General features: G+C 35.8%; 2 protein-coding genes across 2 annotated transcripts; both read right to left on the bottom strand.

The window, feature by feature from the left end:
* Nucleotides 1-4,107: 4,107 nt before the first annotated feature.
* On the bottom strand, nt 4,108-8,207 carry LOC116193684 (CASP-like protein 2C1). Its single transcript, XM_031522426.1, has 3 exons — nt 7,977-8,207; nt 7,164-7,305; nt 4,108-4,762 (listed from the first exon to the last, which is right to left on the bottom strand). Exons 1-3 carry the CDS (start codon nt 8,132-8,134, stop codon nt 4,508-4,510), a joined length of 555 nt encoding a protein of 184 aa, XP_031378286.1. The 5' UTR covers nt 8,135-8,207; the 3' UTR covers nt 4,108-4,507.
* Nucleotides 8,208-19,274: 11,067 nt separating this feature from the next.
* On the bottom strand, nt 19,275-22,964 carry LOC116197305 (two-component response regulator ORR21-like). Its single transcript, XM_031527403.1, has 7 exons — nt 22,798-22,964; nt 21,959-22,111; nt 21,120-21,605; nt 20,733-20,809; nt 20,103-20,640; nt 19,730-19,813; nt 19,275-19,568 (listed from the first exon to the last, which is right to left on the bottom strand). The coding sequence occupies exons 1-7, from the start codon at nt 22,940-22,942 to the stop codon at nt 19,465-19,467; spliced, it is 1,587 nt and encodes a 528-aa protein (XP_031383263.1). The 5' UTR covers nt 22,943-22,964; the 3' UTR covers nt 19,275-19,464.
* Nucleotides 22,965-23,139: the final 175 nt, after the last annotated feature.

Raw genomic sequence — 23,139 nt, 5'->3', positions numbered from 1 at the left:
AATGGGCTTTCACTTGGTAATTGGCTGGGCTGACTTGAAGCCCATATATCTCTCGTTTAGCCATGTCATAGAGATCAGATGTCCTATCCAGGCCCAAACTTGTGAAAATCATATTTTCAAGCAAAACTGGTTTGTCCTTTTTCTTTTACTATATCAAATAGAAATAGCACTGTTATCAAATGGAAATAGCGATGATATACCTGTCCTTACTATGATACCCTCGTTATGTTTTTACTATATTATAAAAAATTAGTCATGAAATCCGTGCATTACTTTTTACTGAGTAGAACGTGCTGCTCTTTTTTTTGTCTGATTATATTAATAACTCTATATAAGTACACATTTTCCTCCTTCCCAAATTTCATTGGCAAGAAAAGAATAATTGGGAGGCATTGAGTCAGTGGCTTGATGTAGGGAACTCACTTTTTCGGTCTAAGAGATAGAGAAAAGAGTTCACCCAAAAGAAAAAAAAAAGGATAGAGAAACGAAAATAAGGGTTCGGAAATTTTCATTTTCAAAATTTGAAAGTCGAGAGCATTGTCTAAGTATTATGCAGAAGTTATACCAATATATTTCTCCACATCCTCAATCTTTTTTTTTGGCCACCGCCTCATTCTTATTCTTTTTAATATAAGAAAACTAGAGCATGACCACGAGAAAAAATAATTAATTACAAAGTATCGTGGAGAGCCAGATTTTCGTAGGGAATTAGTTTGTTGAGATTACTAATTTTGTTAGATTGACTAACTTGTTATGATAATTGGTTGACTAATTTCAGCTATGAATTAATGCTACCACCTTTTGCGCCAAAATAGCAAAAAATAAATAAAACATAAATAATGAATAAGTATCAGATGAAATGTTTTGGAATTTTTCTTATCTCGATTTTGACGGTTGTAAATGGAGAATATCTATAATCAAGTGAATTTTATCCTTTAGTAGTCCAATCTTAATTCGAATGTGAATTAGTTTGGGGACTATTGGACTTTGAAATATCAAATTGTGAACAATAAATAAATAAATATATTTGCTCAAGTGGTTGACTTTATTTTGTACCTCAAATGTTTCCTTCAACTCATTTGAATTTTCTCACTTCTTTTACTCAATCAAAAAATTACGCTGTTTCATAACGAAATCACATTAAGATTTGCATATATTTTAGCATGGTTTGCAGGATATGATTGATGACTGTTGTTGAAGATTTATTTTATCATTACCGAAAAATAATCGGATAGATTCAAATAGATTTGGTAGTTTATACCTAGGAGATTTTAGTGTATCTTTGGATTTTCCATTTCCTAAATTTTCTCTAACCACTTATCTTACAAATAACTAGCTAAATCGGTCCATTTTAATTCTCGAGTCATATTAATACAAAAAATATCTACTGACATGGATTGCTTTAGGGATTTGACGCCCTTTCCCCGTTTGGAATCAATTCTCGTAAGATTTGATTTCAAGTTAATTCATTTTAGTTCAACTCAATTCGATTAATGCAATTGATATTCTTTGAAAAATTAATGAATTTCACTGAAATGAATTGAATAATCTTGTTGGAAATGCATTTAGAAGAGAGTAATCTATTTATAAAGGATTTTAAATTTTAAATTAAAGTGATTAATTTTAAATGAATTGGATTCTAGCCAACTCTCATTGATTTTAGCTCAATTCCAATGTAAATCTTGCATTTTTAAAATAATTCTTGAGCGATATTTTAATGACAAACAACAGATTCAATTGAATTTTTATAAAGTGCATTGAATTCTTGCATTTTTGAGGATTCTGAACGAAAGTTTGAAGTTCAAGTCTTGTAAATAGAAAAATTCACGATCATGGAAGAGTTTTATCCCTTAGTTGGTCGTCTTGGCTCAAGCATGGATTAGTCTAATCTGGATCTATTGATCGAGCTTCTGAATACTACATAAAAGCACACAGAAAAAATACAGAAAATATTTTCTAGTCTCAAGAGATCGGTCATTGGGCCACCAAGATATCGTTCCTGCCTTATCCAATTTTGAAAATTTAGCAAGGTTCATTCGAACTAACTAAGTATAATTGATAGGTGGGACGCACATCCTTCTGCCCACATTGACATTGTATAATTCGGGCATTAATAGCTATCGAACATCTTTTGTCACATTTTTTTTAGCAAAAAATATTTTCTTTTTGGCCCTTTGATGTTGAAGTAGCAACTGCAATCGATCTTTGTCATGGCAAAAGCGATAGGTAACACAGCTTAAAGCCATCCAAATCACCTTCCACTGTACGCTAAATATAACTAACAAATAAAGAGGGTACTTAGTGAGTGGTAAAAACTGTCAAACTAGAATTAAAAAGTTCTTAATTTAATACTCACTAATAAAACTATAATACTTTCTTAATATCGTTTTTCCCATTATTATAGTAGCTACTAGCTAGGTCTGTAGTGTAGACTCCCTTTTATTTATTTATTTATTTTATTTCAAACATAAAAAAAGACTAATTAATAAATCGAGTCGTCTTAATCGGAAAGCGATGTTTCGTCTCTGTACATTCATATCCTCCATATCATACACGTTTAAAATGACTCTAGACCGAAATTTATTATTGAAAAAGATGTATTGGAGATATACATCAGATCGCGGCGAGAGCAACGTAGAACGACCAAATAAATGACTATTTTATGATTGAAAGTCGTATTTTTTAACGCAGGTCTACTTAGGTTATAGAATAGATTATTACCAGATTCAAAAGTTTCACCTCACCTATGTGTTGAATGATTGGAGGCTGACAACCATACAAATGTACCACATCTTCCATTCGCAAAAAATTTCTGATCCGCATCGATTTTAAACATCAACGGCCACAATGTCAAAATGATATATATGACACACATTTTCATATATGTGAAACACCCAGTTGATGAGTACGCGACCTGATATGGTGTGGTTTTGGTCCCTATTTCAATATGTAGTGTTTTAGAATCTTGAGATAATGTTAGATCAAATAAGACACCTATAAGTGGTGGTCTTTGACATGGTTCGGTTAACGTTCCAAACTGTTCGATTAGCTACGCCCACCGGTGCAAGGGTTTTTTAACTTATCAGTCAATCAATCAATCAATAAACAAAACAAATATCTCAAAAACAGCAATTGTACGAGACCTTATGGTTAAAAAATCCGTAATATGCACTATTTAGAGATAAGTATGTACAAATTTAATGTGCAGACAATAGGAACTACACAGTAGCATTTTTTGAGAGGAGTCAGTATTATCTCGTTTTTACAATTACTTGGATGATGTGCTAGTGGTGTTGTATCCCTCTCTTATAATTAAAAAAAAGAAGAAATTAATTAATTGGTGCAGGGGTCCTAATCGATATGTTATGTTTTGTCCTAACCCTACGTGTCTCTCTACATTCATATCCTCCAATATAAATACACTTGAAATGACTCTAGGTGGAAATTTATTATTGAAAAAGATGTAAGTGAAGATATACATCACATCGCTGCAAGAGTAACGTAGAACGACTAAACAAATGACTATTCGTGATTGAAGTCATTTCATTTCAAGAAAATATACATACTAATGCCCATCTGTTAAGTTAGAATTTATTACCAGCTACAAAAGTTTCACGTCTTATATGCATGTGTTGAACGAATGGAGACAGTCAAGCATACAAATGTATCACATCATCAATTCGAAAAAATGTCTAATCAGCGTCGATTTAAAACATCAGCAACCATAGTGTGAGAATGATATATATGATACTTTCACAAATATGTGAAACGCCCATTGGATGAGTACACAACTGATATGATGTGGTTTGGTTCGTATTTCAACACATAGTGGTTAAGATAATATAGAGCAATCTCATGACATATATATATATATATATATATATATATATATTTGTAACATATATCAAGAACGACCTTAGATTGAATGAGATCACCTATTGGTGGTCCTTGACATGGTTCGATTAATGATCCAAATCGGTCAATTAGCTACCAGTGCAAGAGTTTCTAAACTTGTCAATCAATCAATCAATCAATCAATCCATCAATCAATTAATCAGTACACAAACAAATCTCTTAAAATCAGCAATTGTAACCAACAAAGATTAGTTCAAACAGTTTAGTGTTTGTTCATCTTAAATAAAATTTTTTAGAGTACATACCATAAAAAAAAAACAATTGTAGGATACCTTATGGTTGGCACTGAGATGTACATGTATGCGGATGTCAAGAAGCCCGTAATATACATTCCTTAGAGATAAGTATGTACAAATGTGACCACACGCTAGTAGCATTTTTTCTTTTGAGAGGAGTCTTTTTGTTTTTTTTTTTCCTTTTTCGAAAAGAAGTGTCCCAAGGCATACCGGAAACAAACCAACCACTGACTTCCCTAGACATCAATAACTCAAACCTTTTCAGTTTATGTGACTCGCAGGTTGTTTGCAGCAACTAATTAACAACTGAATATTATCATATAGAAAGATTGCCAGGCATATACCTAGGGATCGAGTTAAGTTTTCCGCTTCAACTGCATGAATTGTGTTGGCGAATAGAGTCTGAAGAGATTGAATGCCGAGGTGAATGAGACTGTTGCCAAGAGGAAGCACGTGACATAGCCGCAGAAGAGCGAACCACCGATCTGGATGCAGAATCTGGTAAACCGGTTGCACCATTTCATCCACTGCAGACCCTTCGAGCCGGTGACTGCCAACAGGGCTGCTTGTGCTGCTGCCGAGTTAACAGCAAACACGGCGTAAACCACAACCTGTTCAATGTAAAATTTCAAGAATACATCGTATCGGGGTTTTCAGCTTTATATTTTGCTAATAGTAATACTTGAAACTGGGAACATTGGAAATATTTTAGGCCAAAATCATGAGCAAAGCAACCATATGGTTCCGCACGTGAATGATATGAATGTCTTCTATCTTTTCCGTGGGAACCACAGCATTGAAGGGTTAGACTGACATAATCCACGTACGATATGAATTGTGAATGTGAGATCAGCCAAGCATAAAAGTAATAGACACCAGCTATCTATGCTAAAATTGTATCTACATGGTCACTGTTACAACGAAATTCCCTGTGGATGCGGATTGATGATCGGATGACAGCCTAGGACATGGAGTATAGGTGCCTCCAATCCATTGAGGAACCGCGGATCAGGATCTAGAGCTTCAAATCAAGTTCACTTTGATTCATATTCAATGGCTTATCACATTAACAGTAAATAGAGAAACGCACAGGTGATATTTGGAAGTTTTGATAATATATAAAGATCCTTTCACATATATAAATATTGTGGGATGAGATTCCCGAATCATATATCGAAAAAGTGTAGTGCAATGATATATATCTTTTAATTGGTCCTAAATTTGATTCTCGTCAATGATACTTCCCTTATTTATTTTCCTTCACTAAGTGCATAGGCCACCTTCATATCGCAAAAGGAGAAGTTTTCGGTGGGCACCCCTATAACGCGTCAGTTCATCATTCCATTTCGATTATAAAGGATGGCCTAACTACCTCGTGTTGTACTGTCCCCAGTAAGGCACGGATGAATATAAATGTGGAAATATTCACAGTCACAAGATCGGATCAGGAAACCTAACTAATAAGTTGGTGGGGGTTGGGAGTATTCTAGGATTCAACCAACTCCGTCCATAACTTATTTATTGACAATCTATGCAGTGCAGAAAAAGAATCACGGACATGTGATAACTCATGTTCGATTGAATGTCTCTCTCTCTCTCTCTTTATATATATAGAGGCTGGATATGTACCTTGACAATATGTATTATACCAGAGGGGTTCTTGTACTGCGTGCGGTGTCATTTGTCGTTCTTGTATTTTATATAGATTCATATTATCTTATAAAAAATTGTATCACTCACAAAAGATTTATCAAAAATGCGTTGGAGAGAGAAGAAGAGACTTTTATAAAGATATAACTTCAAAGTATGTGGGACATGGTCTTCTTATGAAATCAACAATAAGATGAATGGAGCTGTCGAACTTTATAATTAATAACAGAAATTATATATGTACTAATTTTCTTTTTCAGTGAGTATATTGTATTAACCCTTTTCCTATTGAAATGCATACATTTTTTTCCGTTTATAAGGAGGTTCTTAAATATAGTACAACGATATAAAACTTTTAATAAAAGTGGGAAGAAAGAGGGATTTGAAAGTGAAGTTTCAATTATAATATTAGTTTATGGTTGACCCTGATAATGATGTACGAGCTTTTTTCTTTTGGGTGGGGGTGGTATTAGAGCTAGGAAGGCCTTAATCTGTATATATGAAAGTGATACTTTATTTATTTGATTTTCTTTTCAGACCATATATATTTATATTGACTATCGGCATATATATTTTATGAATTGATACAAGTCAGGGACGGAGTTACACTTAAACTGGGCGTGTGATCCCTTCTTCCCCGATTCAACTTCCAAGTGGATGCTTTTTCATTATTTCTGCGGGTTATTATGCCAGATATTCCATGATATCACTCGTTTATCAAATCTATCCATGATTTAAAAATTACCTAGAAAGGCTCATGGTTTAAGTTTAGTTCCAAATCTAGTTAATTTTTATGTCAACATTTAATGGTGTTGCTGACATGGAATGTAAGTGGGCTCATTCTTGTCACTGTGGCCTTTTGCTAGGGATAGATTTGAGAAAAAAAATTAAAATCATGGAATAGATTTGAGAAAAAATTAAAATCATGAGATAGGCTTGTAGACCACTTACATTTCATTGACGGAAAAATTCACAGCGTGATAGATTTGGAACAAGATATAAATCATAATTTTTTTTTAATAATTTTTAAAGCATGAGATAGATTTGATAGATTTGAGAAAATGGTAAAACAAAAATTCTCATTTTTGCTAATCAGAATCTTTTTTTTTAATTGACCTAATAGACGAGGTGTTGAAAATTGAATATTGCATGGATGATTAATATAATGGAGGTGCTGCGCTAGGTATTAAACGAATAAAATAGGAGTTTATGCAAAGAATTACCAGTTAAATTTCAAGCATGGATGATGATGAGGACCATATAATAAATGTTCGATGGTCACTCTTTTGGTATATTTAGTTGGAGAAACATTCTTCTATAGAGAAAGAGATATATATAGAGAAGAATAATAAGAAGAATTACCTGATCAAGCAAGAAAAAACCCCAAGCCAAGTTCTTCTGATCATACGTGATTAGGTTCTTGTGGGACCAAACTGATATGGTGCATCTGCTTAGCTGAAGAAGACTATAAGCCGCAGCTGCAACATCGATATACACCATAGCCCTACACCAAATTAAGATCCAAATACTCAAGTTAATGAATACCATAGTTAATAACTTCATATGATTATTCAGTTGCCAAACAATACTACTGAGAAATTGCCACCTTTTCCGGACCTATTTTCCGGGGTTGAGGCGACATTTTTTAGCGTCGGGAAAAGTAAGCCGTTGCTTTCCACTTTTGAAAGCATCGGCAAATTTCTAGTCACTGTCTGGTATTTGAAAATTGACTAATAGATTTGGATCATGTCAATTCACTGAGGGGTAAAGTTTTCCTAACCGCAGATTTTTTCCATTCACAAAATTCAAACTTGAGACTTCATTTAAGGGAAAAAGGTGTCAAAATATCTGAATCAACACACAAGTTGGACCATATGAGCAGACTTTATGTGCAGGAGAAGCTCACAAAGAGAATGAGAGAAATAATATCCTTGTTTATACTTTCATCGATGCACTTACCAATTATAAAAACATTCACAACATGTTCTTAATTTAGCAAAAGGCTGAGAAATAGAACGAACTCCACGAGCTTTGACGCATCGAAATGCAGAAAATTCGACAATATATTGGTACAGGGAAAAGAAAGGGGTCGGATAAAATGTAATCGCCGGACATATACAAACACGGACGAAACCTTTTGCATGAATAATAGTGAGATCGAGGGAAGGGAATTACGTGAGAGCATTGAGGTACTTATAAGTGACTTTTTTCTTGTAAGTAAAGACGATGGCTTTCGTCTGCGTATCCATCCCGACCAAACAAGCTGTCAAGACCAACATCAGAACCGCACAAGCCCTCAACAAAGCTTCGACCTTTCCGAGAGAAGCTGCCATAATGTTTTCTTAAGCTAGAGAAGTACTGGATCAGTCGATCCTTTTCTCTCTTCTGCTTAGATCTTCCATGGCAGACCCCTTTTATCTATTTGTAGGAGGAGCCAATGGCAATTCATTGGTGTGGAATTGTCCACGGTTGTGTGGAAGTTCCATGTCACTTTCACTATAATGCGTGTGCGTTTAATGTCTCTCTCGACTCGTATAGTCAGTCAATCGGCTTGCCTATTGACTGGCACTGTCCCGAGTCTCCGACCAGTCATCGATAACTACCTTTCTCCAATTTAGTTTTTGTTTTACGGTTTTATAACCCGCAAGCGTACGGACCGTAACAAGTAATAAAGTAATAAAGTGATCGAAGTCAAGCAAATCAAAGATCGATTGACTAAAATTGAATAAAATAAAAACAAATCAAGAAGAATTTGTGAGATGGCTTAGAATTACAACTCCCCCAACAAATTGTTAACTCGAGCTACTCCCTCTATCCCTAATTCGTTTAAAATCCTATCTCCTAATCTAGGTTAGTAACTATCCTTAAGGTTCTTCCGAATCACTCAATAAAAGACTTATATTATCCGATCCCCTGTATTCCCATGATTACCGAATTAATGCAAGCTCATTAAGTACCAATCCTTCGGCTACCTAAGGTGAATATGTATATTCCTATCCTACCTATAAATCAACCGTAGACTTGAATCTACCCTCGAAACGATATATCAAAGCCGATCTTAGGCTAGTCTACCTCTAATCTATATCTAAAATTCTCCTCCTGAGTTCATCTAGACCATTGAAATCAATACAATTGGTGATCAAGCAATTGAAAGTATTAAGTATGGAAATAGACTAAACAAAATAGAATAAAAAAAATCACTAGATCAAAAGAAAATAATCAAGTTAACAACATGCGGGTTCTATTGCAATCCTAGCATATGAAATTAGCTCGCAAAAATGAGAAAACACAGACGAATTCAACATAGACATTGAAATAAAAAAAAGTTCAACAAAAGTATTAAGAAAACTTCCTAAAACCCAAGTTGACTTCTTTTCTAAGGTGGCTTCCTCTTCTCCGCCGTTGACACACCAGTCTCACGCCCAAGTCTTGGGCTTTTATAGGATAAAAGCTAAAACTGTAAAATAAAATCCAATAGATATTATTAAATCTAATTTCCCAATTTAAAAGCCTTCAACATGCTATCCTAAAATTAAGCACAAAGGAAATCTATTAATTTCTCTTCTAATCTTGGTCTTCAAGATATTCCATGAGATATTTCTTTCCAAGAGAATCACCGAACATTCCGAGATAATTCGAAAGTGCAAAATCTGTGCATCAAATGTTGTACTTTGTCAGTACTGTAGCATTCTCGCCTATGCTATGGCATCGCCTAAACTCATCCATGTTGCCCTCTCTGTTAACGCTGCAGCATCCTTCACAATGCTATGATATCAATTGATCCAAGTTTGAGTCTTCCTTGCCACTCCATGACCTACGAAAAGAACAAATAAATACCAACATCTAACTAAAAAAACCATAACATTTCAAAATCCGACCAACTAACTACAACATGAAAATCAACCTAAAAAGGATTAAAACTAAACTAAACTCGGCCAACTAAACATAATTTATGGCAAAAAGACATGCTAAATAACTTTTAATCCTAGAGTTATCGGTTTTTTTGCATTCGATCCCTTTAATATATAAGGACATGACAACGGATCCTCAATGCAACATGTTAGGAAAGCAATACACATTGAAAAAGCATTGAATACGTTCACCGGGTCAGTCAATTTTAATTTAGGTTATAAGAGAGGTTAATGAGTGTCGTGATCATGGATCGAAAAAGGGGAAAATAAAGAGTCACAGAATGTTGGAACGATTCAGAAATCTCTTAGTTTCAGATCGAGAATGAGTGCCTACCACTTTTATGGAGCTCTTCCTCTTAAATTGTTTATTTTAGAGGTTTGTATAATTAAAGAGAAATTCACGACTTTATAAGAGATTGTGTTTCACAACCTATTAGCTCGAGCTTTTGGGTTGGAGATAAGTCTAATAGATTATAATTCAAGTGGAATTTTTACATGGTATCAAATGGGTTAGGCTTTCGCGTGCCTGTTTGGGAACTCACACTACGCCAGGTCAGAGTATGGAACTTGTGGCCAATGAAGTCCGAGTCCAGAAGTGGAAGCCCGGCTCGCAGTTGGTTTGATCCTCCTCGTCCGAGTGTGGAAGAGAAAGCCCACCTCGAGGTAGTTAAGGCTTGAGTCTGGAAGAGATGAGAACCCGGCTTGAGATAAGTTGTTGAGGGCGAGTGTTTATGTGTTCACGCGGCATGTGTAGGTAAAGTGTGAGAAATACTACACGGTGCTACGTGAGGAAGGGTGTTGAGAGAGATTGTCCTACATAGAAAAATTAAAGAGAAATTCACGGGTTTATAAGAGATTGTATTTCACAACTTATTAGCTCAAACTTTTGAATTGGAGATAGGTACAATAGATTATAATTCGAGTGGAATTTTACAGTATCACATGTCATTTGAAGTAAACTCCTTTGCACTAATTTTAATGAAGAGCAGAAGATAGAGGGATGCACATGGCCCACTAATTTGTTATAAGGGCTATCCGAGTTATCCGATGGGAGAAGCACGCAAAACTGGAATTGTATACTACGCTCAAAGTTAATTAAATGATGATGTGAACTAGTCGATACGGGCCCTATTGATCGCTAATGAATGCAATATTCTGTTCTTTGTTCCTTTTTCATATGGGGCATGATAACATGCATGATCATATTGTATCCAGCAAAATCTATTCCTTAAATATGGATACACTTGAAATCAATAAACACATGCCCTTCCAATGTTGTGCCAATTTTGAAGCCACCTCTCCTCAATTCAATTTCACATTAGAAAGATTTTTTTTTCTTATTTATACTTATTCAAAGAAAGCATTTTTTTTTCCATATGATTGTTCCATGAATTAGCAATTACTGGTTTTTCACTACGAAACGCAAAGTTTACAACGTATAGGAGCATCATGCTAATCTTTTTTATTTTCTTTATAAGCAGCCTCATGCTAATCTTATGAATTATTAGAAAGTAAAAGCGTCTAATTACTACCCGTGAAATCCCATTTTTCACTACTGCAACGTTTCGTACAGAACATTGAAGTGACCAATCCATTAAAAGCAGTTGGGAGCAAAATTTTGGCAGATTCAGCATAAATAAATGTGGGTGTATCCAGACACCCATTAGTATGTATATTTATTTATATTATTGAAAATTGGTCCCTCATCAAGATCCCTTTTCTTTTTCTTTTTCTTTTTTGATGGACATTTTCTTTTTATTTTTTCATTCCCTTTTCCAATATTCTTTTTTCTCGTTTCCCCCAAAATTTTACGGTTATTTCTCGTTTGTGTCCTTTTGATTATTTCTTGTTATCAATTACTTTTACCGCATTTTTCTCTCTTTTTTTTTTATAGTGAATGAGGGATCCGAAGCCCAAATTTTCTCCTCCTTTTATTTGTTTATTTATTTATATACACTTTATACCTCCCTTTAATTGATGTTTCACTGCTATATTTTTAAATTGCAAAAAGTTTAGTTACTAAATCTAGTTATGTATCTTTCGACTTCCCCTGATGATAGAGTAATGTGAAACAGTCAAAGAAAGATCATTATAATTATCAGTATTCCTTGGATTGATACTCTAACCACAAATAGTAGTAGGTAATTTATAATCATGGAGATAAACACATATATAGGATGAGCAGAGGCGTGTATGAGAAATTAACAAGTAATCAAAATTTTTTTTACAAGATATCTATCAAAACGTTGCTCTAACTGTCTGTAATTACTAATAACTAGTGTTCTAACCCATAGGTTAGATATGTATTCAATTGAAAATTTTCAGTAGAACTTATTTGACATTCATTTTCATATTTATTTATTGCACCAATATGAAAATGCTATTTATATTATAAATTTTTTGGGAGAATTTTATATATAATTATTAGAAATACATTTATAAATAGTATTAGTGTAGCTAATATTGTGATATAAATATAAAATGACTATTCTAATCCTAATTAACATAGCCCTATTTAATGCAAAATGTAGTTTGTTTTAATATTGATATAGATTATGTGATTCATTATATCTTAAAAATTAGGGCAAATTACACAAAAAAACCTAAATTTTGTAAAACGTCTCAGTTTTGTCATAAATTTTGTATTGTAACAAAAAAAATCACATATTTTGATAATCGTTTCAGATTTGACCTCCCGTTATCATTCTGTTAAGTTTGCCGTCTATTTGCCTACGTGGACTTCATGGGACCCACAAAATTTATACATCATCTGATAAGTCATATGGTTTTTTTTTCATTACATACCAAATTTATGATGAAATTGAAACTTTTTTGAAAATTTGAATTTTTTTATTTAACCTATATTATTTGTTTATTAATTTATGTCTGAAGTTAATAGTCCACGTATGCAAAATTGACGAAATTTATAACGGAGGTCATTTTTCAAACAATTTAGAAAACTTATGGTTTATTTTGTTACAAAACAAAATTTATGACAAAACTGAGACGTTTTATAAAATTTAGGTTTTTTTTTGTGTAATTTACCCTAAAAATTATTGTATTATTATATTTATTATTTTATTATGGACATTTATTACAGACGTAGTTTGTTTTACTATTTTTTATTTAGTATTATATTTAATTTATTATAATATTTAATTTATGAAATTTAGTTTTATTTACAATATTCAAAATATTTATTATGAGCACTTATTACAAGCGTAGTCTATTTCATTGATAGTTGATTAAATGATAATAGTTAATATTATAGTTGATAAACAATATATGAATATAAAGAAAATATTTTTTCGTATATATATATATATATATATATACACACATGAAACTTGACAACGCCCCAGTCAATAGGGCCAAAATTGTAAATTCATTACTATATAGAATTTAAATGATAATAGTAATATTATAATTAATAAAAAATATATGAATATAAAGAAAATGTTTATTAAAAAATGTATGAAATAATTATTGTCATTTCATTAACTTATAAATATATTTATAATTAAAAAAAATGATTAATCATTTATAATTATATAAACTTAAAATCAAATTCCAAATATCAAGAATTATTGCTAAACTTATAAAACTCAATCAAGTAAATTTCTATTTAAGTGATTGGGTCATTTTATCTAAAAATATTGAAACTTGTAAAAATTAATGTAAGAAATATCATTTATATTAAAAATATATATTTGCATATAAACTTGACCACATAGTAATAAATAGAGGTAAAATAGTAATTAATTGATTAATTCATGAGTTAATTGCTATATAGAAATTAATAAAATATATTAATTATTATTGTTATTGTGATTAATAATTCTATATAAATTCAAAGAAGTATGATAACTCGGTGAAAAACGTGTTAAATAATCTTATTTTGAGCGATAATTGTATGCTAGAACTTCAAGTGGGTCGTGTTTTGGGTTAGTTTTTATTAGTTTTAGAGTTAGTTTGATTTTATTAGATTTATATTAGTTTTGTTTGTTTCTAGTTAGTTTACGAGGTTTTCCTATGAATTATTTGCTATTGATGTTATGATTGATGCCTTAGGGACAAATATAGAATTTTGAAGGGTTCGAGGATCAAGATTGAGGCTTGGATTGGTAGAGATGGCAAGAAGAGCTATTCAGTAAAGTTTGCCACGACGAACTTTGGAATGTGCCACGGCAATTTCGAATCTATATTTCTTGCCATGGCAAGAAGCTGACTTTTCCATTGTACAGTTTACCGAGCGTGATTTTCAGGGATCCTTATGCTGATGTGGTATTTTGGGCAACTTCCATTGCTTGCAAATATCTTTTGGATGAAGTTTATGTTGGAGAATTTTTAGGAGCTGATTTTAGAAGAAAATATGATGTTGGGATAGTTTTTGATCTATTTTGGGAAATTAACTCTTAAATTTTGGGAAACAGAATTTTTTTTATCGGGAGAATATCTAGGGATTTGTTTTAGGGATATTTATAGTACGTTTGATTTCAAAGTTAAAGTTTTGAATTTGTAACTTTGATTTTGATTGTGGAAAAATATTAAAAAAAATATGGGGTCTGTGGACCCTACCAATTTTGTTGTGTAGTGTATGAGATTGTATATTGAATAATATATTAAGTCCACCAGTTTGACTTTGAAAAAATATATTTTGTTGTGTAATGTATTGAGTTAAAGTTAAAATTTTAAACTGCGACTTCAAAACCAAACGGAGCGTTAGTGTTTTATGAAGGGGTGTCAACATTGAGGAGAAGGGGGAGAGGCAACGTGACTTTTGGAGGGGTGGGGACAAATGGAGAAGACTACGACCCGAGACCGACAAAGTTTTCTTCAATTCTTCTCTATTCTTTTGTATATTCAATCATGTTTCTCCGTAACTCTTTGATGTTCAACGGAACAATTATGAGCTAAATTTATCTTTCCTAGGGCTTCAATAGAACCTAGGGTTTAATTCAAAATCGAGATATTACTTCTTTGTTATTGATTGATTGAAGATGTTTATGCTACTTCGTTTTTAATGCTTTCTTATTGCCTAGTTAATGATTAGATTTTTTCCGCAACCTTGATACACTCAGGAGACAAATTCCAGGTTTAAACTCGAAATAGGATAACCTAAGATTAATTGAAGTTGGGAAACGATATTAATTTGCCAGAGGATTGTGTATAATCAATTACCTTAGGTAGTCAATTAGGCGATCTTAATGGGTCCTCACCAATCGATTACCTAGGAATAGAATTGATACATGGGGATGCATTCTTGTAGCTATCGAAAGACGTGCAATAAGATTAAAAATCCTAGGTTAATATTAAAATCAATTAGTCAATATTAGAAGAAGTAAGTGATTGAATTAGTATTAACCCTATGAGAAGTTGAATGCTTTAGGTATTTCATCGCCTTTGCATTACAGTTATTTGATTTATTGCTTCAATTTACTTTTAAAACGACTCTCTTGAAAATGGATTCGTTTGGATAAAAGCAGAATAGTAATTAGATGTAGTTTAGATCTGTTCTTGTGGGAACGATACGCGTACTCATTACGTACTACTTGTTCAATATGTATACTTGTGTACTTATTGTTAGATTTATCACAACAAAGTAATAAAAAAGGATTCAAATAGTTCTTTAGTAAATAAATATTCATAAATGTATCGAAGCACTGTATAGCTAACTTCATTAAAACCTTATTAAGTATTTCTTTCTTCGAAATAATTGGACCCTTTTATCTAAAATTATTCAAATTCATGAAACTCATTTATGTAAATGTGAAAAGAGGAAAAGTACAAGCATATACCAAAATTATAAAATTTTGAATATTCTATAATTATTTTACTTTCAAAATTCATTGTTGAACTGCATGTATCAATAGAAGTACTATGCATTTCGATACAAATATCATACCTCTCAGAGGACGTATCACATTGTCACAATGACAAATTGTCATCTTATATAATTCACCTTAATCAATTTGGAAAATCTAAAGAAAATGGAACAAAAAGTGTGACGACCAAGGGTGTGTAGACCCAAATTTCGTCTCGTTGGTGCCCACATGTATGCGCAAGATCCATAGCTTGAGAGTATCCACCTTCCCGAGGGACCCGTACGGACGCGCGTGAGAAGGAGTCGCCACTATCAATTTACAACCCGGAGGTCAAGGGCAGGTGAATTACCCAGATCTAGGAGTAAGGGATATACCTAATTCGCTAAGGCAAGTAGTCTGCGGAATTGAGGATTCTAAATTCGAGAGTTCTGTTACATGCAGGGGTAAATCCCCGCACACCCTTTCGGTACTTTAATTTGTCTAATGTTTGCCGATCTTAAATGATGTACCACGTGGATTAGGGTTCCACGCATCTTTCACGATTTAAGTTTTAATTACGAAATCTGAAAGAATCAAAATGAAATTGGGCTATGAAGCCACACGAGATGAGGCCCACGGGGCTGATGGGCTTGGCCCGATTTACTTTGTCCTCACTTGCGAATGGCCCATGGGGCTTAATGGGCTTGGCCCAATTCACTTTGTCATCGCTTGTGAATGACCCAAGGAGCTTAAGTGGGCTTGGCCCGTCAACTTTGTCCTCCCTCTTGGATGACCCATGGGGCGTAATGAGCTTGGTCCATCCACTTTGTCCTCGCTTGTGGAGTGGCCCGTGGGGCGTAATGGGCTTGAGCTGTCTCGTATGGATTCGTAATCCGCTTCGATTTCGATTTTCTATCCGCTCGGGATTCGTGTGCATTAAGCCTAAGGCCCTTGTATAAATACAAATGAGGGTTTTGAAAAGTCGGGGTATATGTTCAATGTCTCCCCATTTTATTAAATACATCCCAAAATAGTCAAGCCTTGGGGGTAATGTGCACTTAGTCTCAATCTCTCGTCCTCACCGTGATTTGTGACTTATGAAATCATTTATGTGACTGTTTAGAAAGTGAGATTAATGCATCGCGGGCCACCTCGGCTAGTGACCGAGGACGACCAACCCATGGGACCCCAAAGGGATCGCATGGACCTCTGAGGGAGCCGGGAGTTGGTCATGCTCCTTCGGATGAGGTCGAAAGGAATTTCAGGTGTCTTGACCCGAGCCACATCAAATTGGGCCCGAACTCGGGTCAAGGCACACGAACTTCCTCTTGATTTTCCATGTCACTTTGGGTTGCGATTTTGGATAAAAATAGGCGGTCCTGAGCATTGGACCTGGTCCCTCGCAACGTGTTGCACTCGGATTGGGCGATGGACCCTTGTATTCATTGTATCCTATGGGTTCGGACTCAACTACTGTGATAAAGCTGAAATGCGATTTTAAACTGACTTTACACGATTAATCTGATTCGTGTGAGGTTTTAATTAAAAATGATAATAAGCACCAAAACGCACGAACATGATACACACAATCACAACAAAGTTTAATTTGCTGGTTTTGAGTTCAAGTGATCAATTAAGCTGGTAAATAGTCAGTTTTACTCCCTAAGGTCAAATAAGCATGGAGTTGAATTATTTTAAGTCCGATCCTTCAAAGTCAAATTCGTGCTCAAGTGGGTTGCTCATTACACGTCCTGATTCTTTAAAAAGTCGAGTTCAATCATTAAACCGATTCCTACTTTTCTGATCAAAATTCATTTAACGACATCACCGTCCATGCAAGCATAGAACCAACCGAATAATAAAGCCCTAAGCATGCCGCTGAGGTCGAGGAGTTATACCTCTCCCAAGCCAATGTCGGGAAGAACCACTCAATATCCGAAAATGCCTCGATCAAGCTGTCCAAGCTCTCCACAGCAGCTAGGGGCAGCACCAGGCATGCACAAGACATGAACGGGACGGCAATAGCAAGCACCAACGAGCCACAAACGAGCAGGTACAACCAACGATCCGCACCGATAGCAACAGGGAAAGACTGGCAGCAGCTCAGCGGCCTCAGGAAGTTAGTGGAGGCAGCAGCTACGGTAGTAGCTGGGTAGCAGCAGTAGTACAGAAGAGGAAGGAGAGGTTCAGTTGAGCTTAGGCAGCTCGGGGAGGAGCAGCGGCTCGGAAAGGGCATCAACTCAGCAGCAGCTCCTCAGCGACTTCGACAAGGAGCGACCAGCAGCAACAGCGGGGAAGGACTGAGGGAGGAGGAAGGAGATGAAGGTGAGACTGAGGAGAGGAGGCAGAAGAGAGAAGGAAGGAGAAGATGATGGAGGTGAGGCTGGAGATGATGGGGTGGCGTGAAGATGGAGAGGAATGAGAAGCTGGTCTGTGTTGGCAAGGGGAGGAGGAGGAAGCCGAGATGAATGATGATGGAGGTGGTATTGGCAGAGAAGGAGAGGAAGATGATGGAGCGTGGTGGTTGCGATGGCGTGTAGAAAGAGAAAAAGAAAGAGATGAAGGTGATGGGCTTATGGTGGTGGCATGAAGGAGGAGCGAGGAGAAGCTGGAGATGACATGGAGTGGGAGGAAGCAGATGATGAATGATGATGGTGGTGGTCGATGAAGATGATGATGAGGGGATTGAACTGAGAGTGGCGGTGACAGAGGAGAAGGAAGGTTGAGGAGCTGGCTATAGGGGCTGTGATGGTGAAGGAAGGTGATGAAGGAGAGGGATGAAAGAAGAAGAGGGAGGGAGTGAGTCCGAGAGTGAGAGAGAGAGAGTGCAAGTTGATGGAGAATGAAGAGATAGCTCTGTGCTGCCCCCTTTTTTAGCCGGCCACCAGATAAGGAAAGCAAGAAGAAGAAGAAGAAGGTCAAGAGAAGATTGCTGGTGATGGCGAAAGAAATAAGGCAAGGAATGGGCATGGCCAGTAGAAGAAGAAAGAAAAAGGAAAAAGGAAGATGATGGGATCTTGTTGCAGGTCGGCGCGAAGATTTGTTGCAGGCGGGGGCAGAGCAATTTGTATGGGAAAGCAGGGGAAGAAGAAGCAGGAAGGAAGGAGAAGTAAAAAGAAAAAGAAGGAAAGGAAGAGAAAAAGGAGGAGGCAGCTGCATGGGCTCGGCCACTTGTGGCCGACCCTCCTGCCACTCCCTATCTCTCTTCTTTTTTTTTTTTTTTTGGTCTTATGTTTATTTTATTATATATATATATATATATTTATCTATTTTTTATTTTACTCATACTGGCGTCTTTCGAATGAAATTCGATTTCTCGGTGTTCGTTCAAATTTTCCGAATGAATTTACTGAAATTGAAATATTTGAAAAATAATCGACTTTATGAAAAGTTTCATTTGCATTAATGGAGACCGAATCTTAATTAAAATTGACATCGAGCCTTCGCAATACGTCGATTATTTCTGAATGTTTAGTTTTTTCAATCAAATATCCGAAAAATAATGCAAGACCGCCACTGTGTTCAGAAAAAATTGAGGATCAATATTATGCATAAAAATATTTTTCGGTCCCAAGTATTACTCCGAATTTAGAAAATCGAAATTCATGCAAGTTAAGGCTAAAAATGTCCTGTAGAGCTTTCTTCTTCTTCTTTTTTGAAAACCAAATTGGAATTAAATTAAAGAAATATTTCGATTTCAAGAGCAGTAAATGCACCGAGCGATAGTCAGAGATGACTTTCTCGATAAATGGGGAACACAGTCAAGTCCTCTTTGATGGTTCTCGAGTGCAGTGGACTAAAACGGGATGCTGACAAAGGGCATGCACCATGAACAAAATGTTTCACAAAAAGTCCTTATACTCGACATTCAAGCGATCGATGCTAGCTGCGGTACCTCAACAATTTTGAGTTATAATTTAGAGCATCATGGAAATAACTATTAGAAGATCATGTCGAAAATGTTCCACTTGGAGTGTCGAGGGCCGAACTGATATTGGCATCTTGATGAACAGGTCCACTCACCATAGCAGAGGAACCAGCCGCTGCAAATTCTACCAAAAAAATGATAATTAGGAGGATGTATGGTACAATCGTATTTCACGTGAGCCATTCATATGACGCAATAGGTACTTTTTCACGGTACGTAATCATAAATGCGAACACTAAATATTTCACAAAAGACTCTAAAACTCGAAATTTAACCTATGCTTACCTATAAAATTATGAGCACTTGGGGCATCATGGGCCCAAGTATAGCCTGGCAACGTTCCGTTTGCCACAGGGTATAGACTGGCACCTGCAAGTTTTCATAGAAAAGTAATTAAAATATATACGATATGTGAAACAACCATATCAACATAAATCACTCATACGGCATAATATATATCTTTTTATAATCTAGGACATCATTTAAATTTTCTAAAAAACTATCTATATATATTTCTTAAGAAGAAATTGATTAATGGACTCTTTACATTTTTGTCTATCCATGATATCTTTTTTTTATATATTTTCTAATTGTAAAAACAGAAATTTCTAAGAAGCAAATGGAGCCAAATTTGAGATAGAATATGTATACAGCGTACCTCCATGTTGCATCATATCAACTATGCCGGTTGAGATTGAGGGAACTTCCAACCCACCAGCGGTATTGTTCCCGAAGTCGAGGACTGGTTGATAGGCGCCAGCAGAATCGTTCTCAAAGTCGAGGACAGGATCATAGTCAATGAATTGCTGGTTAAAGGCTTCCCATATAGGATTCGATGATGGAGCATTTGGCTGAAAAGGATCATTGTAGGGATTTCCAAAGGTGTCTTGACCTTCCATCCCAAGCCAATTTGCCTGAGGATTGTTCATCCTCGTGTCACCTCCCATTTCAAGAGGAAACGAGGGCTGGATCGCCACCAGATTGTCCGTCCACATCGGGAGTTGTACAGGCATTGTCGGATGGTAAGGTTGGTTGTACAATGCAGCAGTTTGGTCGGGATGGACCTGAAGGTTTGGGCTCGCCACAGCATTATGGTTTGGGTTTGGCGTAGTAGGATTGCCGCTCTGCTGGAGCGAGGCAACAGCTCCGCCCAAATGCGCCTCCGCAACTTGCTTCCTTATATTAAGCCTGTGTTTCTGAAAAACCAAATCACAATTGAAAGCACATCTCATGTGAGCCGAAGGAACTTCTGATGAGTCTAGATAAGGAAATTCCTGCAATATTTTACCTGAAGATGGCTTGCAATATTCTCTCTTGTCAGTTCAGGCTCCCCCATGAGTTCCCATATCTTTTTAGGTTTCGCATCTGGAATACAAATCAGGACCAATTGAACATCTATGCCTTATATCATAAAACCTCAAGAGCATGTCCTCATACTAGTGTAAATCAAAGTGAAATATTGTGAAAGAATGATCCCTAGAGAATCGGTTCAGGCATGTCATTAATGAAAATGATTTTCGAATTGGATCCAAAATGGGTCGCTTTTGTGGATATATTTCATGTTTTGCTGATTTTTTCCAAGTGAAAAAAAAAAATCAGTCTTGCATACAATACATACATGCATATGTATACATAATAAAAAAGATAATAGGATGGGAATACATGAGCAACTTACTGTCGGCTCCTCCGAGATTGCAAATGACAGATGAGAACCTGCTCTGGAGATGCGCCCCCCAAACCAACCTCGGCTTCATTTTGGGAGCAAGATTCTGAACCTCATCCCCACCAACCTCCTCCTTCTCCACCCGTTCCTCCCGGTTGTTGGTCGAGTAGAGCATAGAACCAGTATGTGTGTCATCCTTGTGGGCCTCGTTCATTCTCTCCTCGACGGCGTGATTGTATGTTTCCGCTAAATGTGCAGCTTCTGTAGGAGCATTGTCTGCTGTGGGGCAAGGGCTCCGAGGTAGACCATCACCATTGCTGATGGTATTAATGCCATTGTTAGGACTGCCATTGATGCATGCACATAATTTTGCCCTATAAACATGTGTCCAGATGGATTTAGTCGACGTCAAGTTAGCTGGCTTCCGCATGTATTGTGCAACACCACCTTTGATGATCGCCGCCGATATCATATCCTTGTCCTCCCATGCAGAGAGAACTGCAAAAACCATAAGACTATATCGCCAGATTTCATCAAAGTAAATAACCAACAAATTATATATATTATTTTAGGCTTCAATCTTCTGAACCAAAAAATTTTATTGGAGTAGTGGAATTAAAGCTCCAAGCAACTCCAGAGCAGATTTTAACTCTAGCAACTTATTTTTTGGCTCTGCAGGTACGTATCTTTATGGTTTTAAGGTTTTAGAGTTTTAGCTTCTAAAATACTTGTCACTCCTATTTATGAGACCTCAGCTATGTCAATCGAATTCACAACACCATCAAGGAATGCTCTTGTATTTATAACCTATGGATTATGAGCAATTCATCAATGGATATTGTGAAGCTTACCAACTACTGGAATGCCCCTTTGCGAAGCGCTTCTCAGAAACTGGAAAATATCCATGTCAAACCTCTTCAGTTCAGTCACGACGATGTCGCAGGGTGCACTGCCACTGATAAGCTTTTTTTGGGCTTTCTGCGCACTTCTTTCAGCTGCGACCACTGCATTTAAGAAAAACTAAATAAGTGATGTATGGATGAGTCGATGATTATTACTTGGCAATAGGAGTTTTATTGAAGAGAATTGAATCAGAAGACCTGTTAGTGACTTCAATAATAATATGATAAAAAGCAATAAAGTGACTAAAATCTACTCAATATGTTGATGCGCGCACACATAGAGTAGAGCGAATCAACGAATAGTCATGATTAGGGATCAAGAAAATTATCAAATTACAATAACACACAATTTTATATACAGTTGGTCCCTCTAGGTTGTTTGCCTCGACCCATCGCAAACAATCTGTCAGATTTTCCAAATCTACGTTAACTAGCGGCTCTTCTTGTTCATTGAAAATTCGGGCTAAAGAAGACAGCTAAGGGGTTTCAGGCATAGGCGAGTTTTTTTTTTTTTTTATTTAAAGGCATGGGCGATCTCCTCTGTTTGGATCATAGTTTTTAATTATTAATATTCGTGTGTTTAACAAATATAAACTATCCGAGGCACAACAAAACTAAACGAAACCTAACTAAATAACTACGATCAAGAAGCCACACAGAGCTATATTAATCCCTGAGGATTTCCGGTAAGTAATCAAGTATGCAATTACTTGATTTGATAGTATGACTATAAGAAACAAAAGATCAATCCGTCTGTGTTGATGAGGGAGCATATCGATTAGACGAACCTGTGAAAGAGCACTTCCGAAGCATCGCGATGAGGATCTTGAGACAGGCCCGATTGGAGTCGAGGGCCATCACACGTAAGCCATCAGGAAAGTTCTCCTCAAACCCCAGTGTTGCTGGGAAAGCTCGATGATCTGCCTCTTTCATTCTTTTTCCTCAGTGACTAAACATTCTTAGGGCAATCTTCCAAAGAAAATATTGATGCAACAGTCACTAGTCAATCTGGCTAATAGGTGCGTATATATATATATATGGAGGGAATATTGAATTTGGCGCTACAAAATAAAAAGTTGGAGTTTTTTATTCTGAAACATGAAAATAGTTGTTATTATTATTATTATTAT

This window comes from Punica granatum, chromosome 2 (assembly GCF_007655135.1).
Source record: "Punica granatum isolate Tunisia-2019 chromosome 2, ASM765513v2, whole genome shotgun sequence".
Classification (NCBI taxonomy): Eukaryota; Viridiplantae; Streptophyta; class Magnoliopsida; order Myrtales; family Lythraceae; genus Punica; species Punica granatum.
The sequence above is the reverse complement of the archived record's forward strand: the minus strand, read 5'-3'. Positions and strand labels throughout refer to the sequence as shown.

Coding starts and splice junctions, on each gene's coding strand:
- LOC116197305 (XM_031527403.1), bottom strand. CDS start 22,942: ATGAAAGAGGCAGATCATCGAGCTTTCCCAGCAACACTGGGGTTTGAG. Junction 20,810..21,119: donor CAATCTCGGAGGAGCCGACA/GTAAGTTGCTCA, acceptor TTTGTATTCCAG/ATGCGAAACCTAAAAAGATA. Junction 19,814..20,102: donor TGATATGATGCAACATGGAG/GTACGCTGTATA, acceptor GAAAACTTGCAG/GTGCCAGTCTATACCCTGTG.
- LOC116193684 (XM_031522426.1), bottom strand. CDS start 8,134: ATGGCAGCTTCTCTCGGAAAGGTCGAAGCTTTGTTGAGGGCTTGTGCG. Junction 7,306..7,976: donor AAGTACCTCAATGCTCTCAC/GTAATTCCCTTC, acceptor AATTTGGTGTAG/GGCTATGGTGTATATCGATG. Junction 4,763..7,163: donor GTTTTTTCTTGCTTGATCAG/GTAATTCTTCTT, acceptor TACATTGAACAG/GTTGTGGTTTACGCCGTGTT.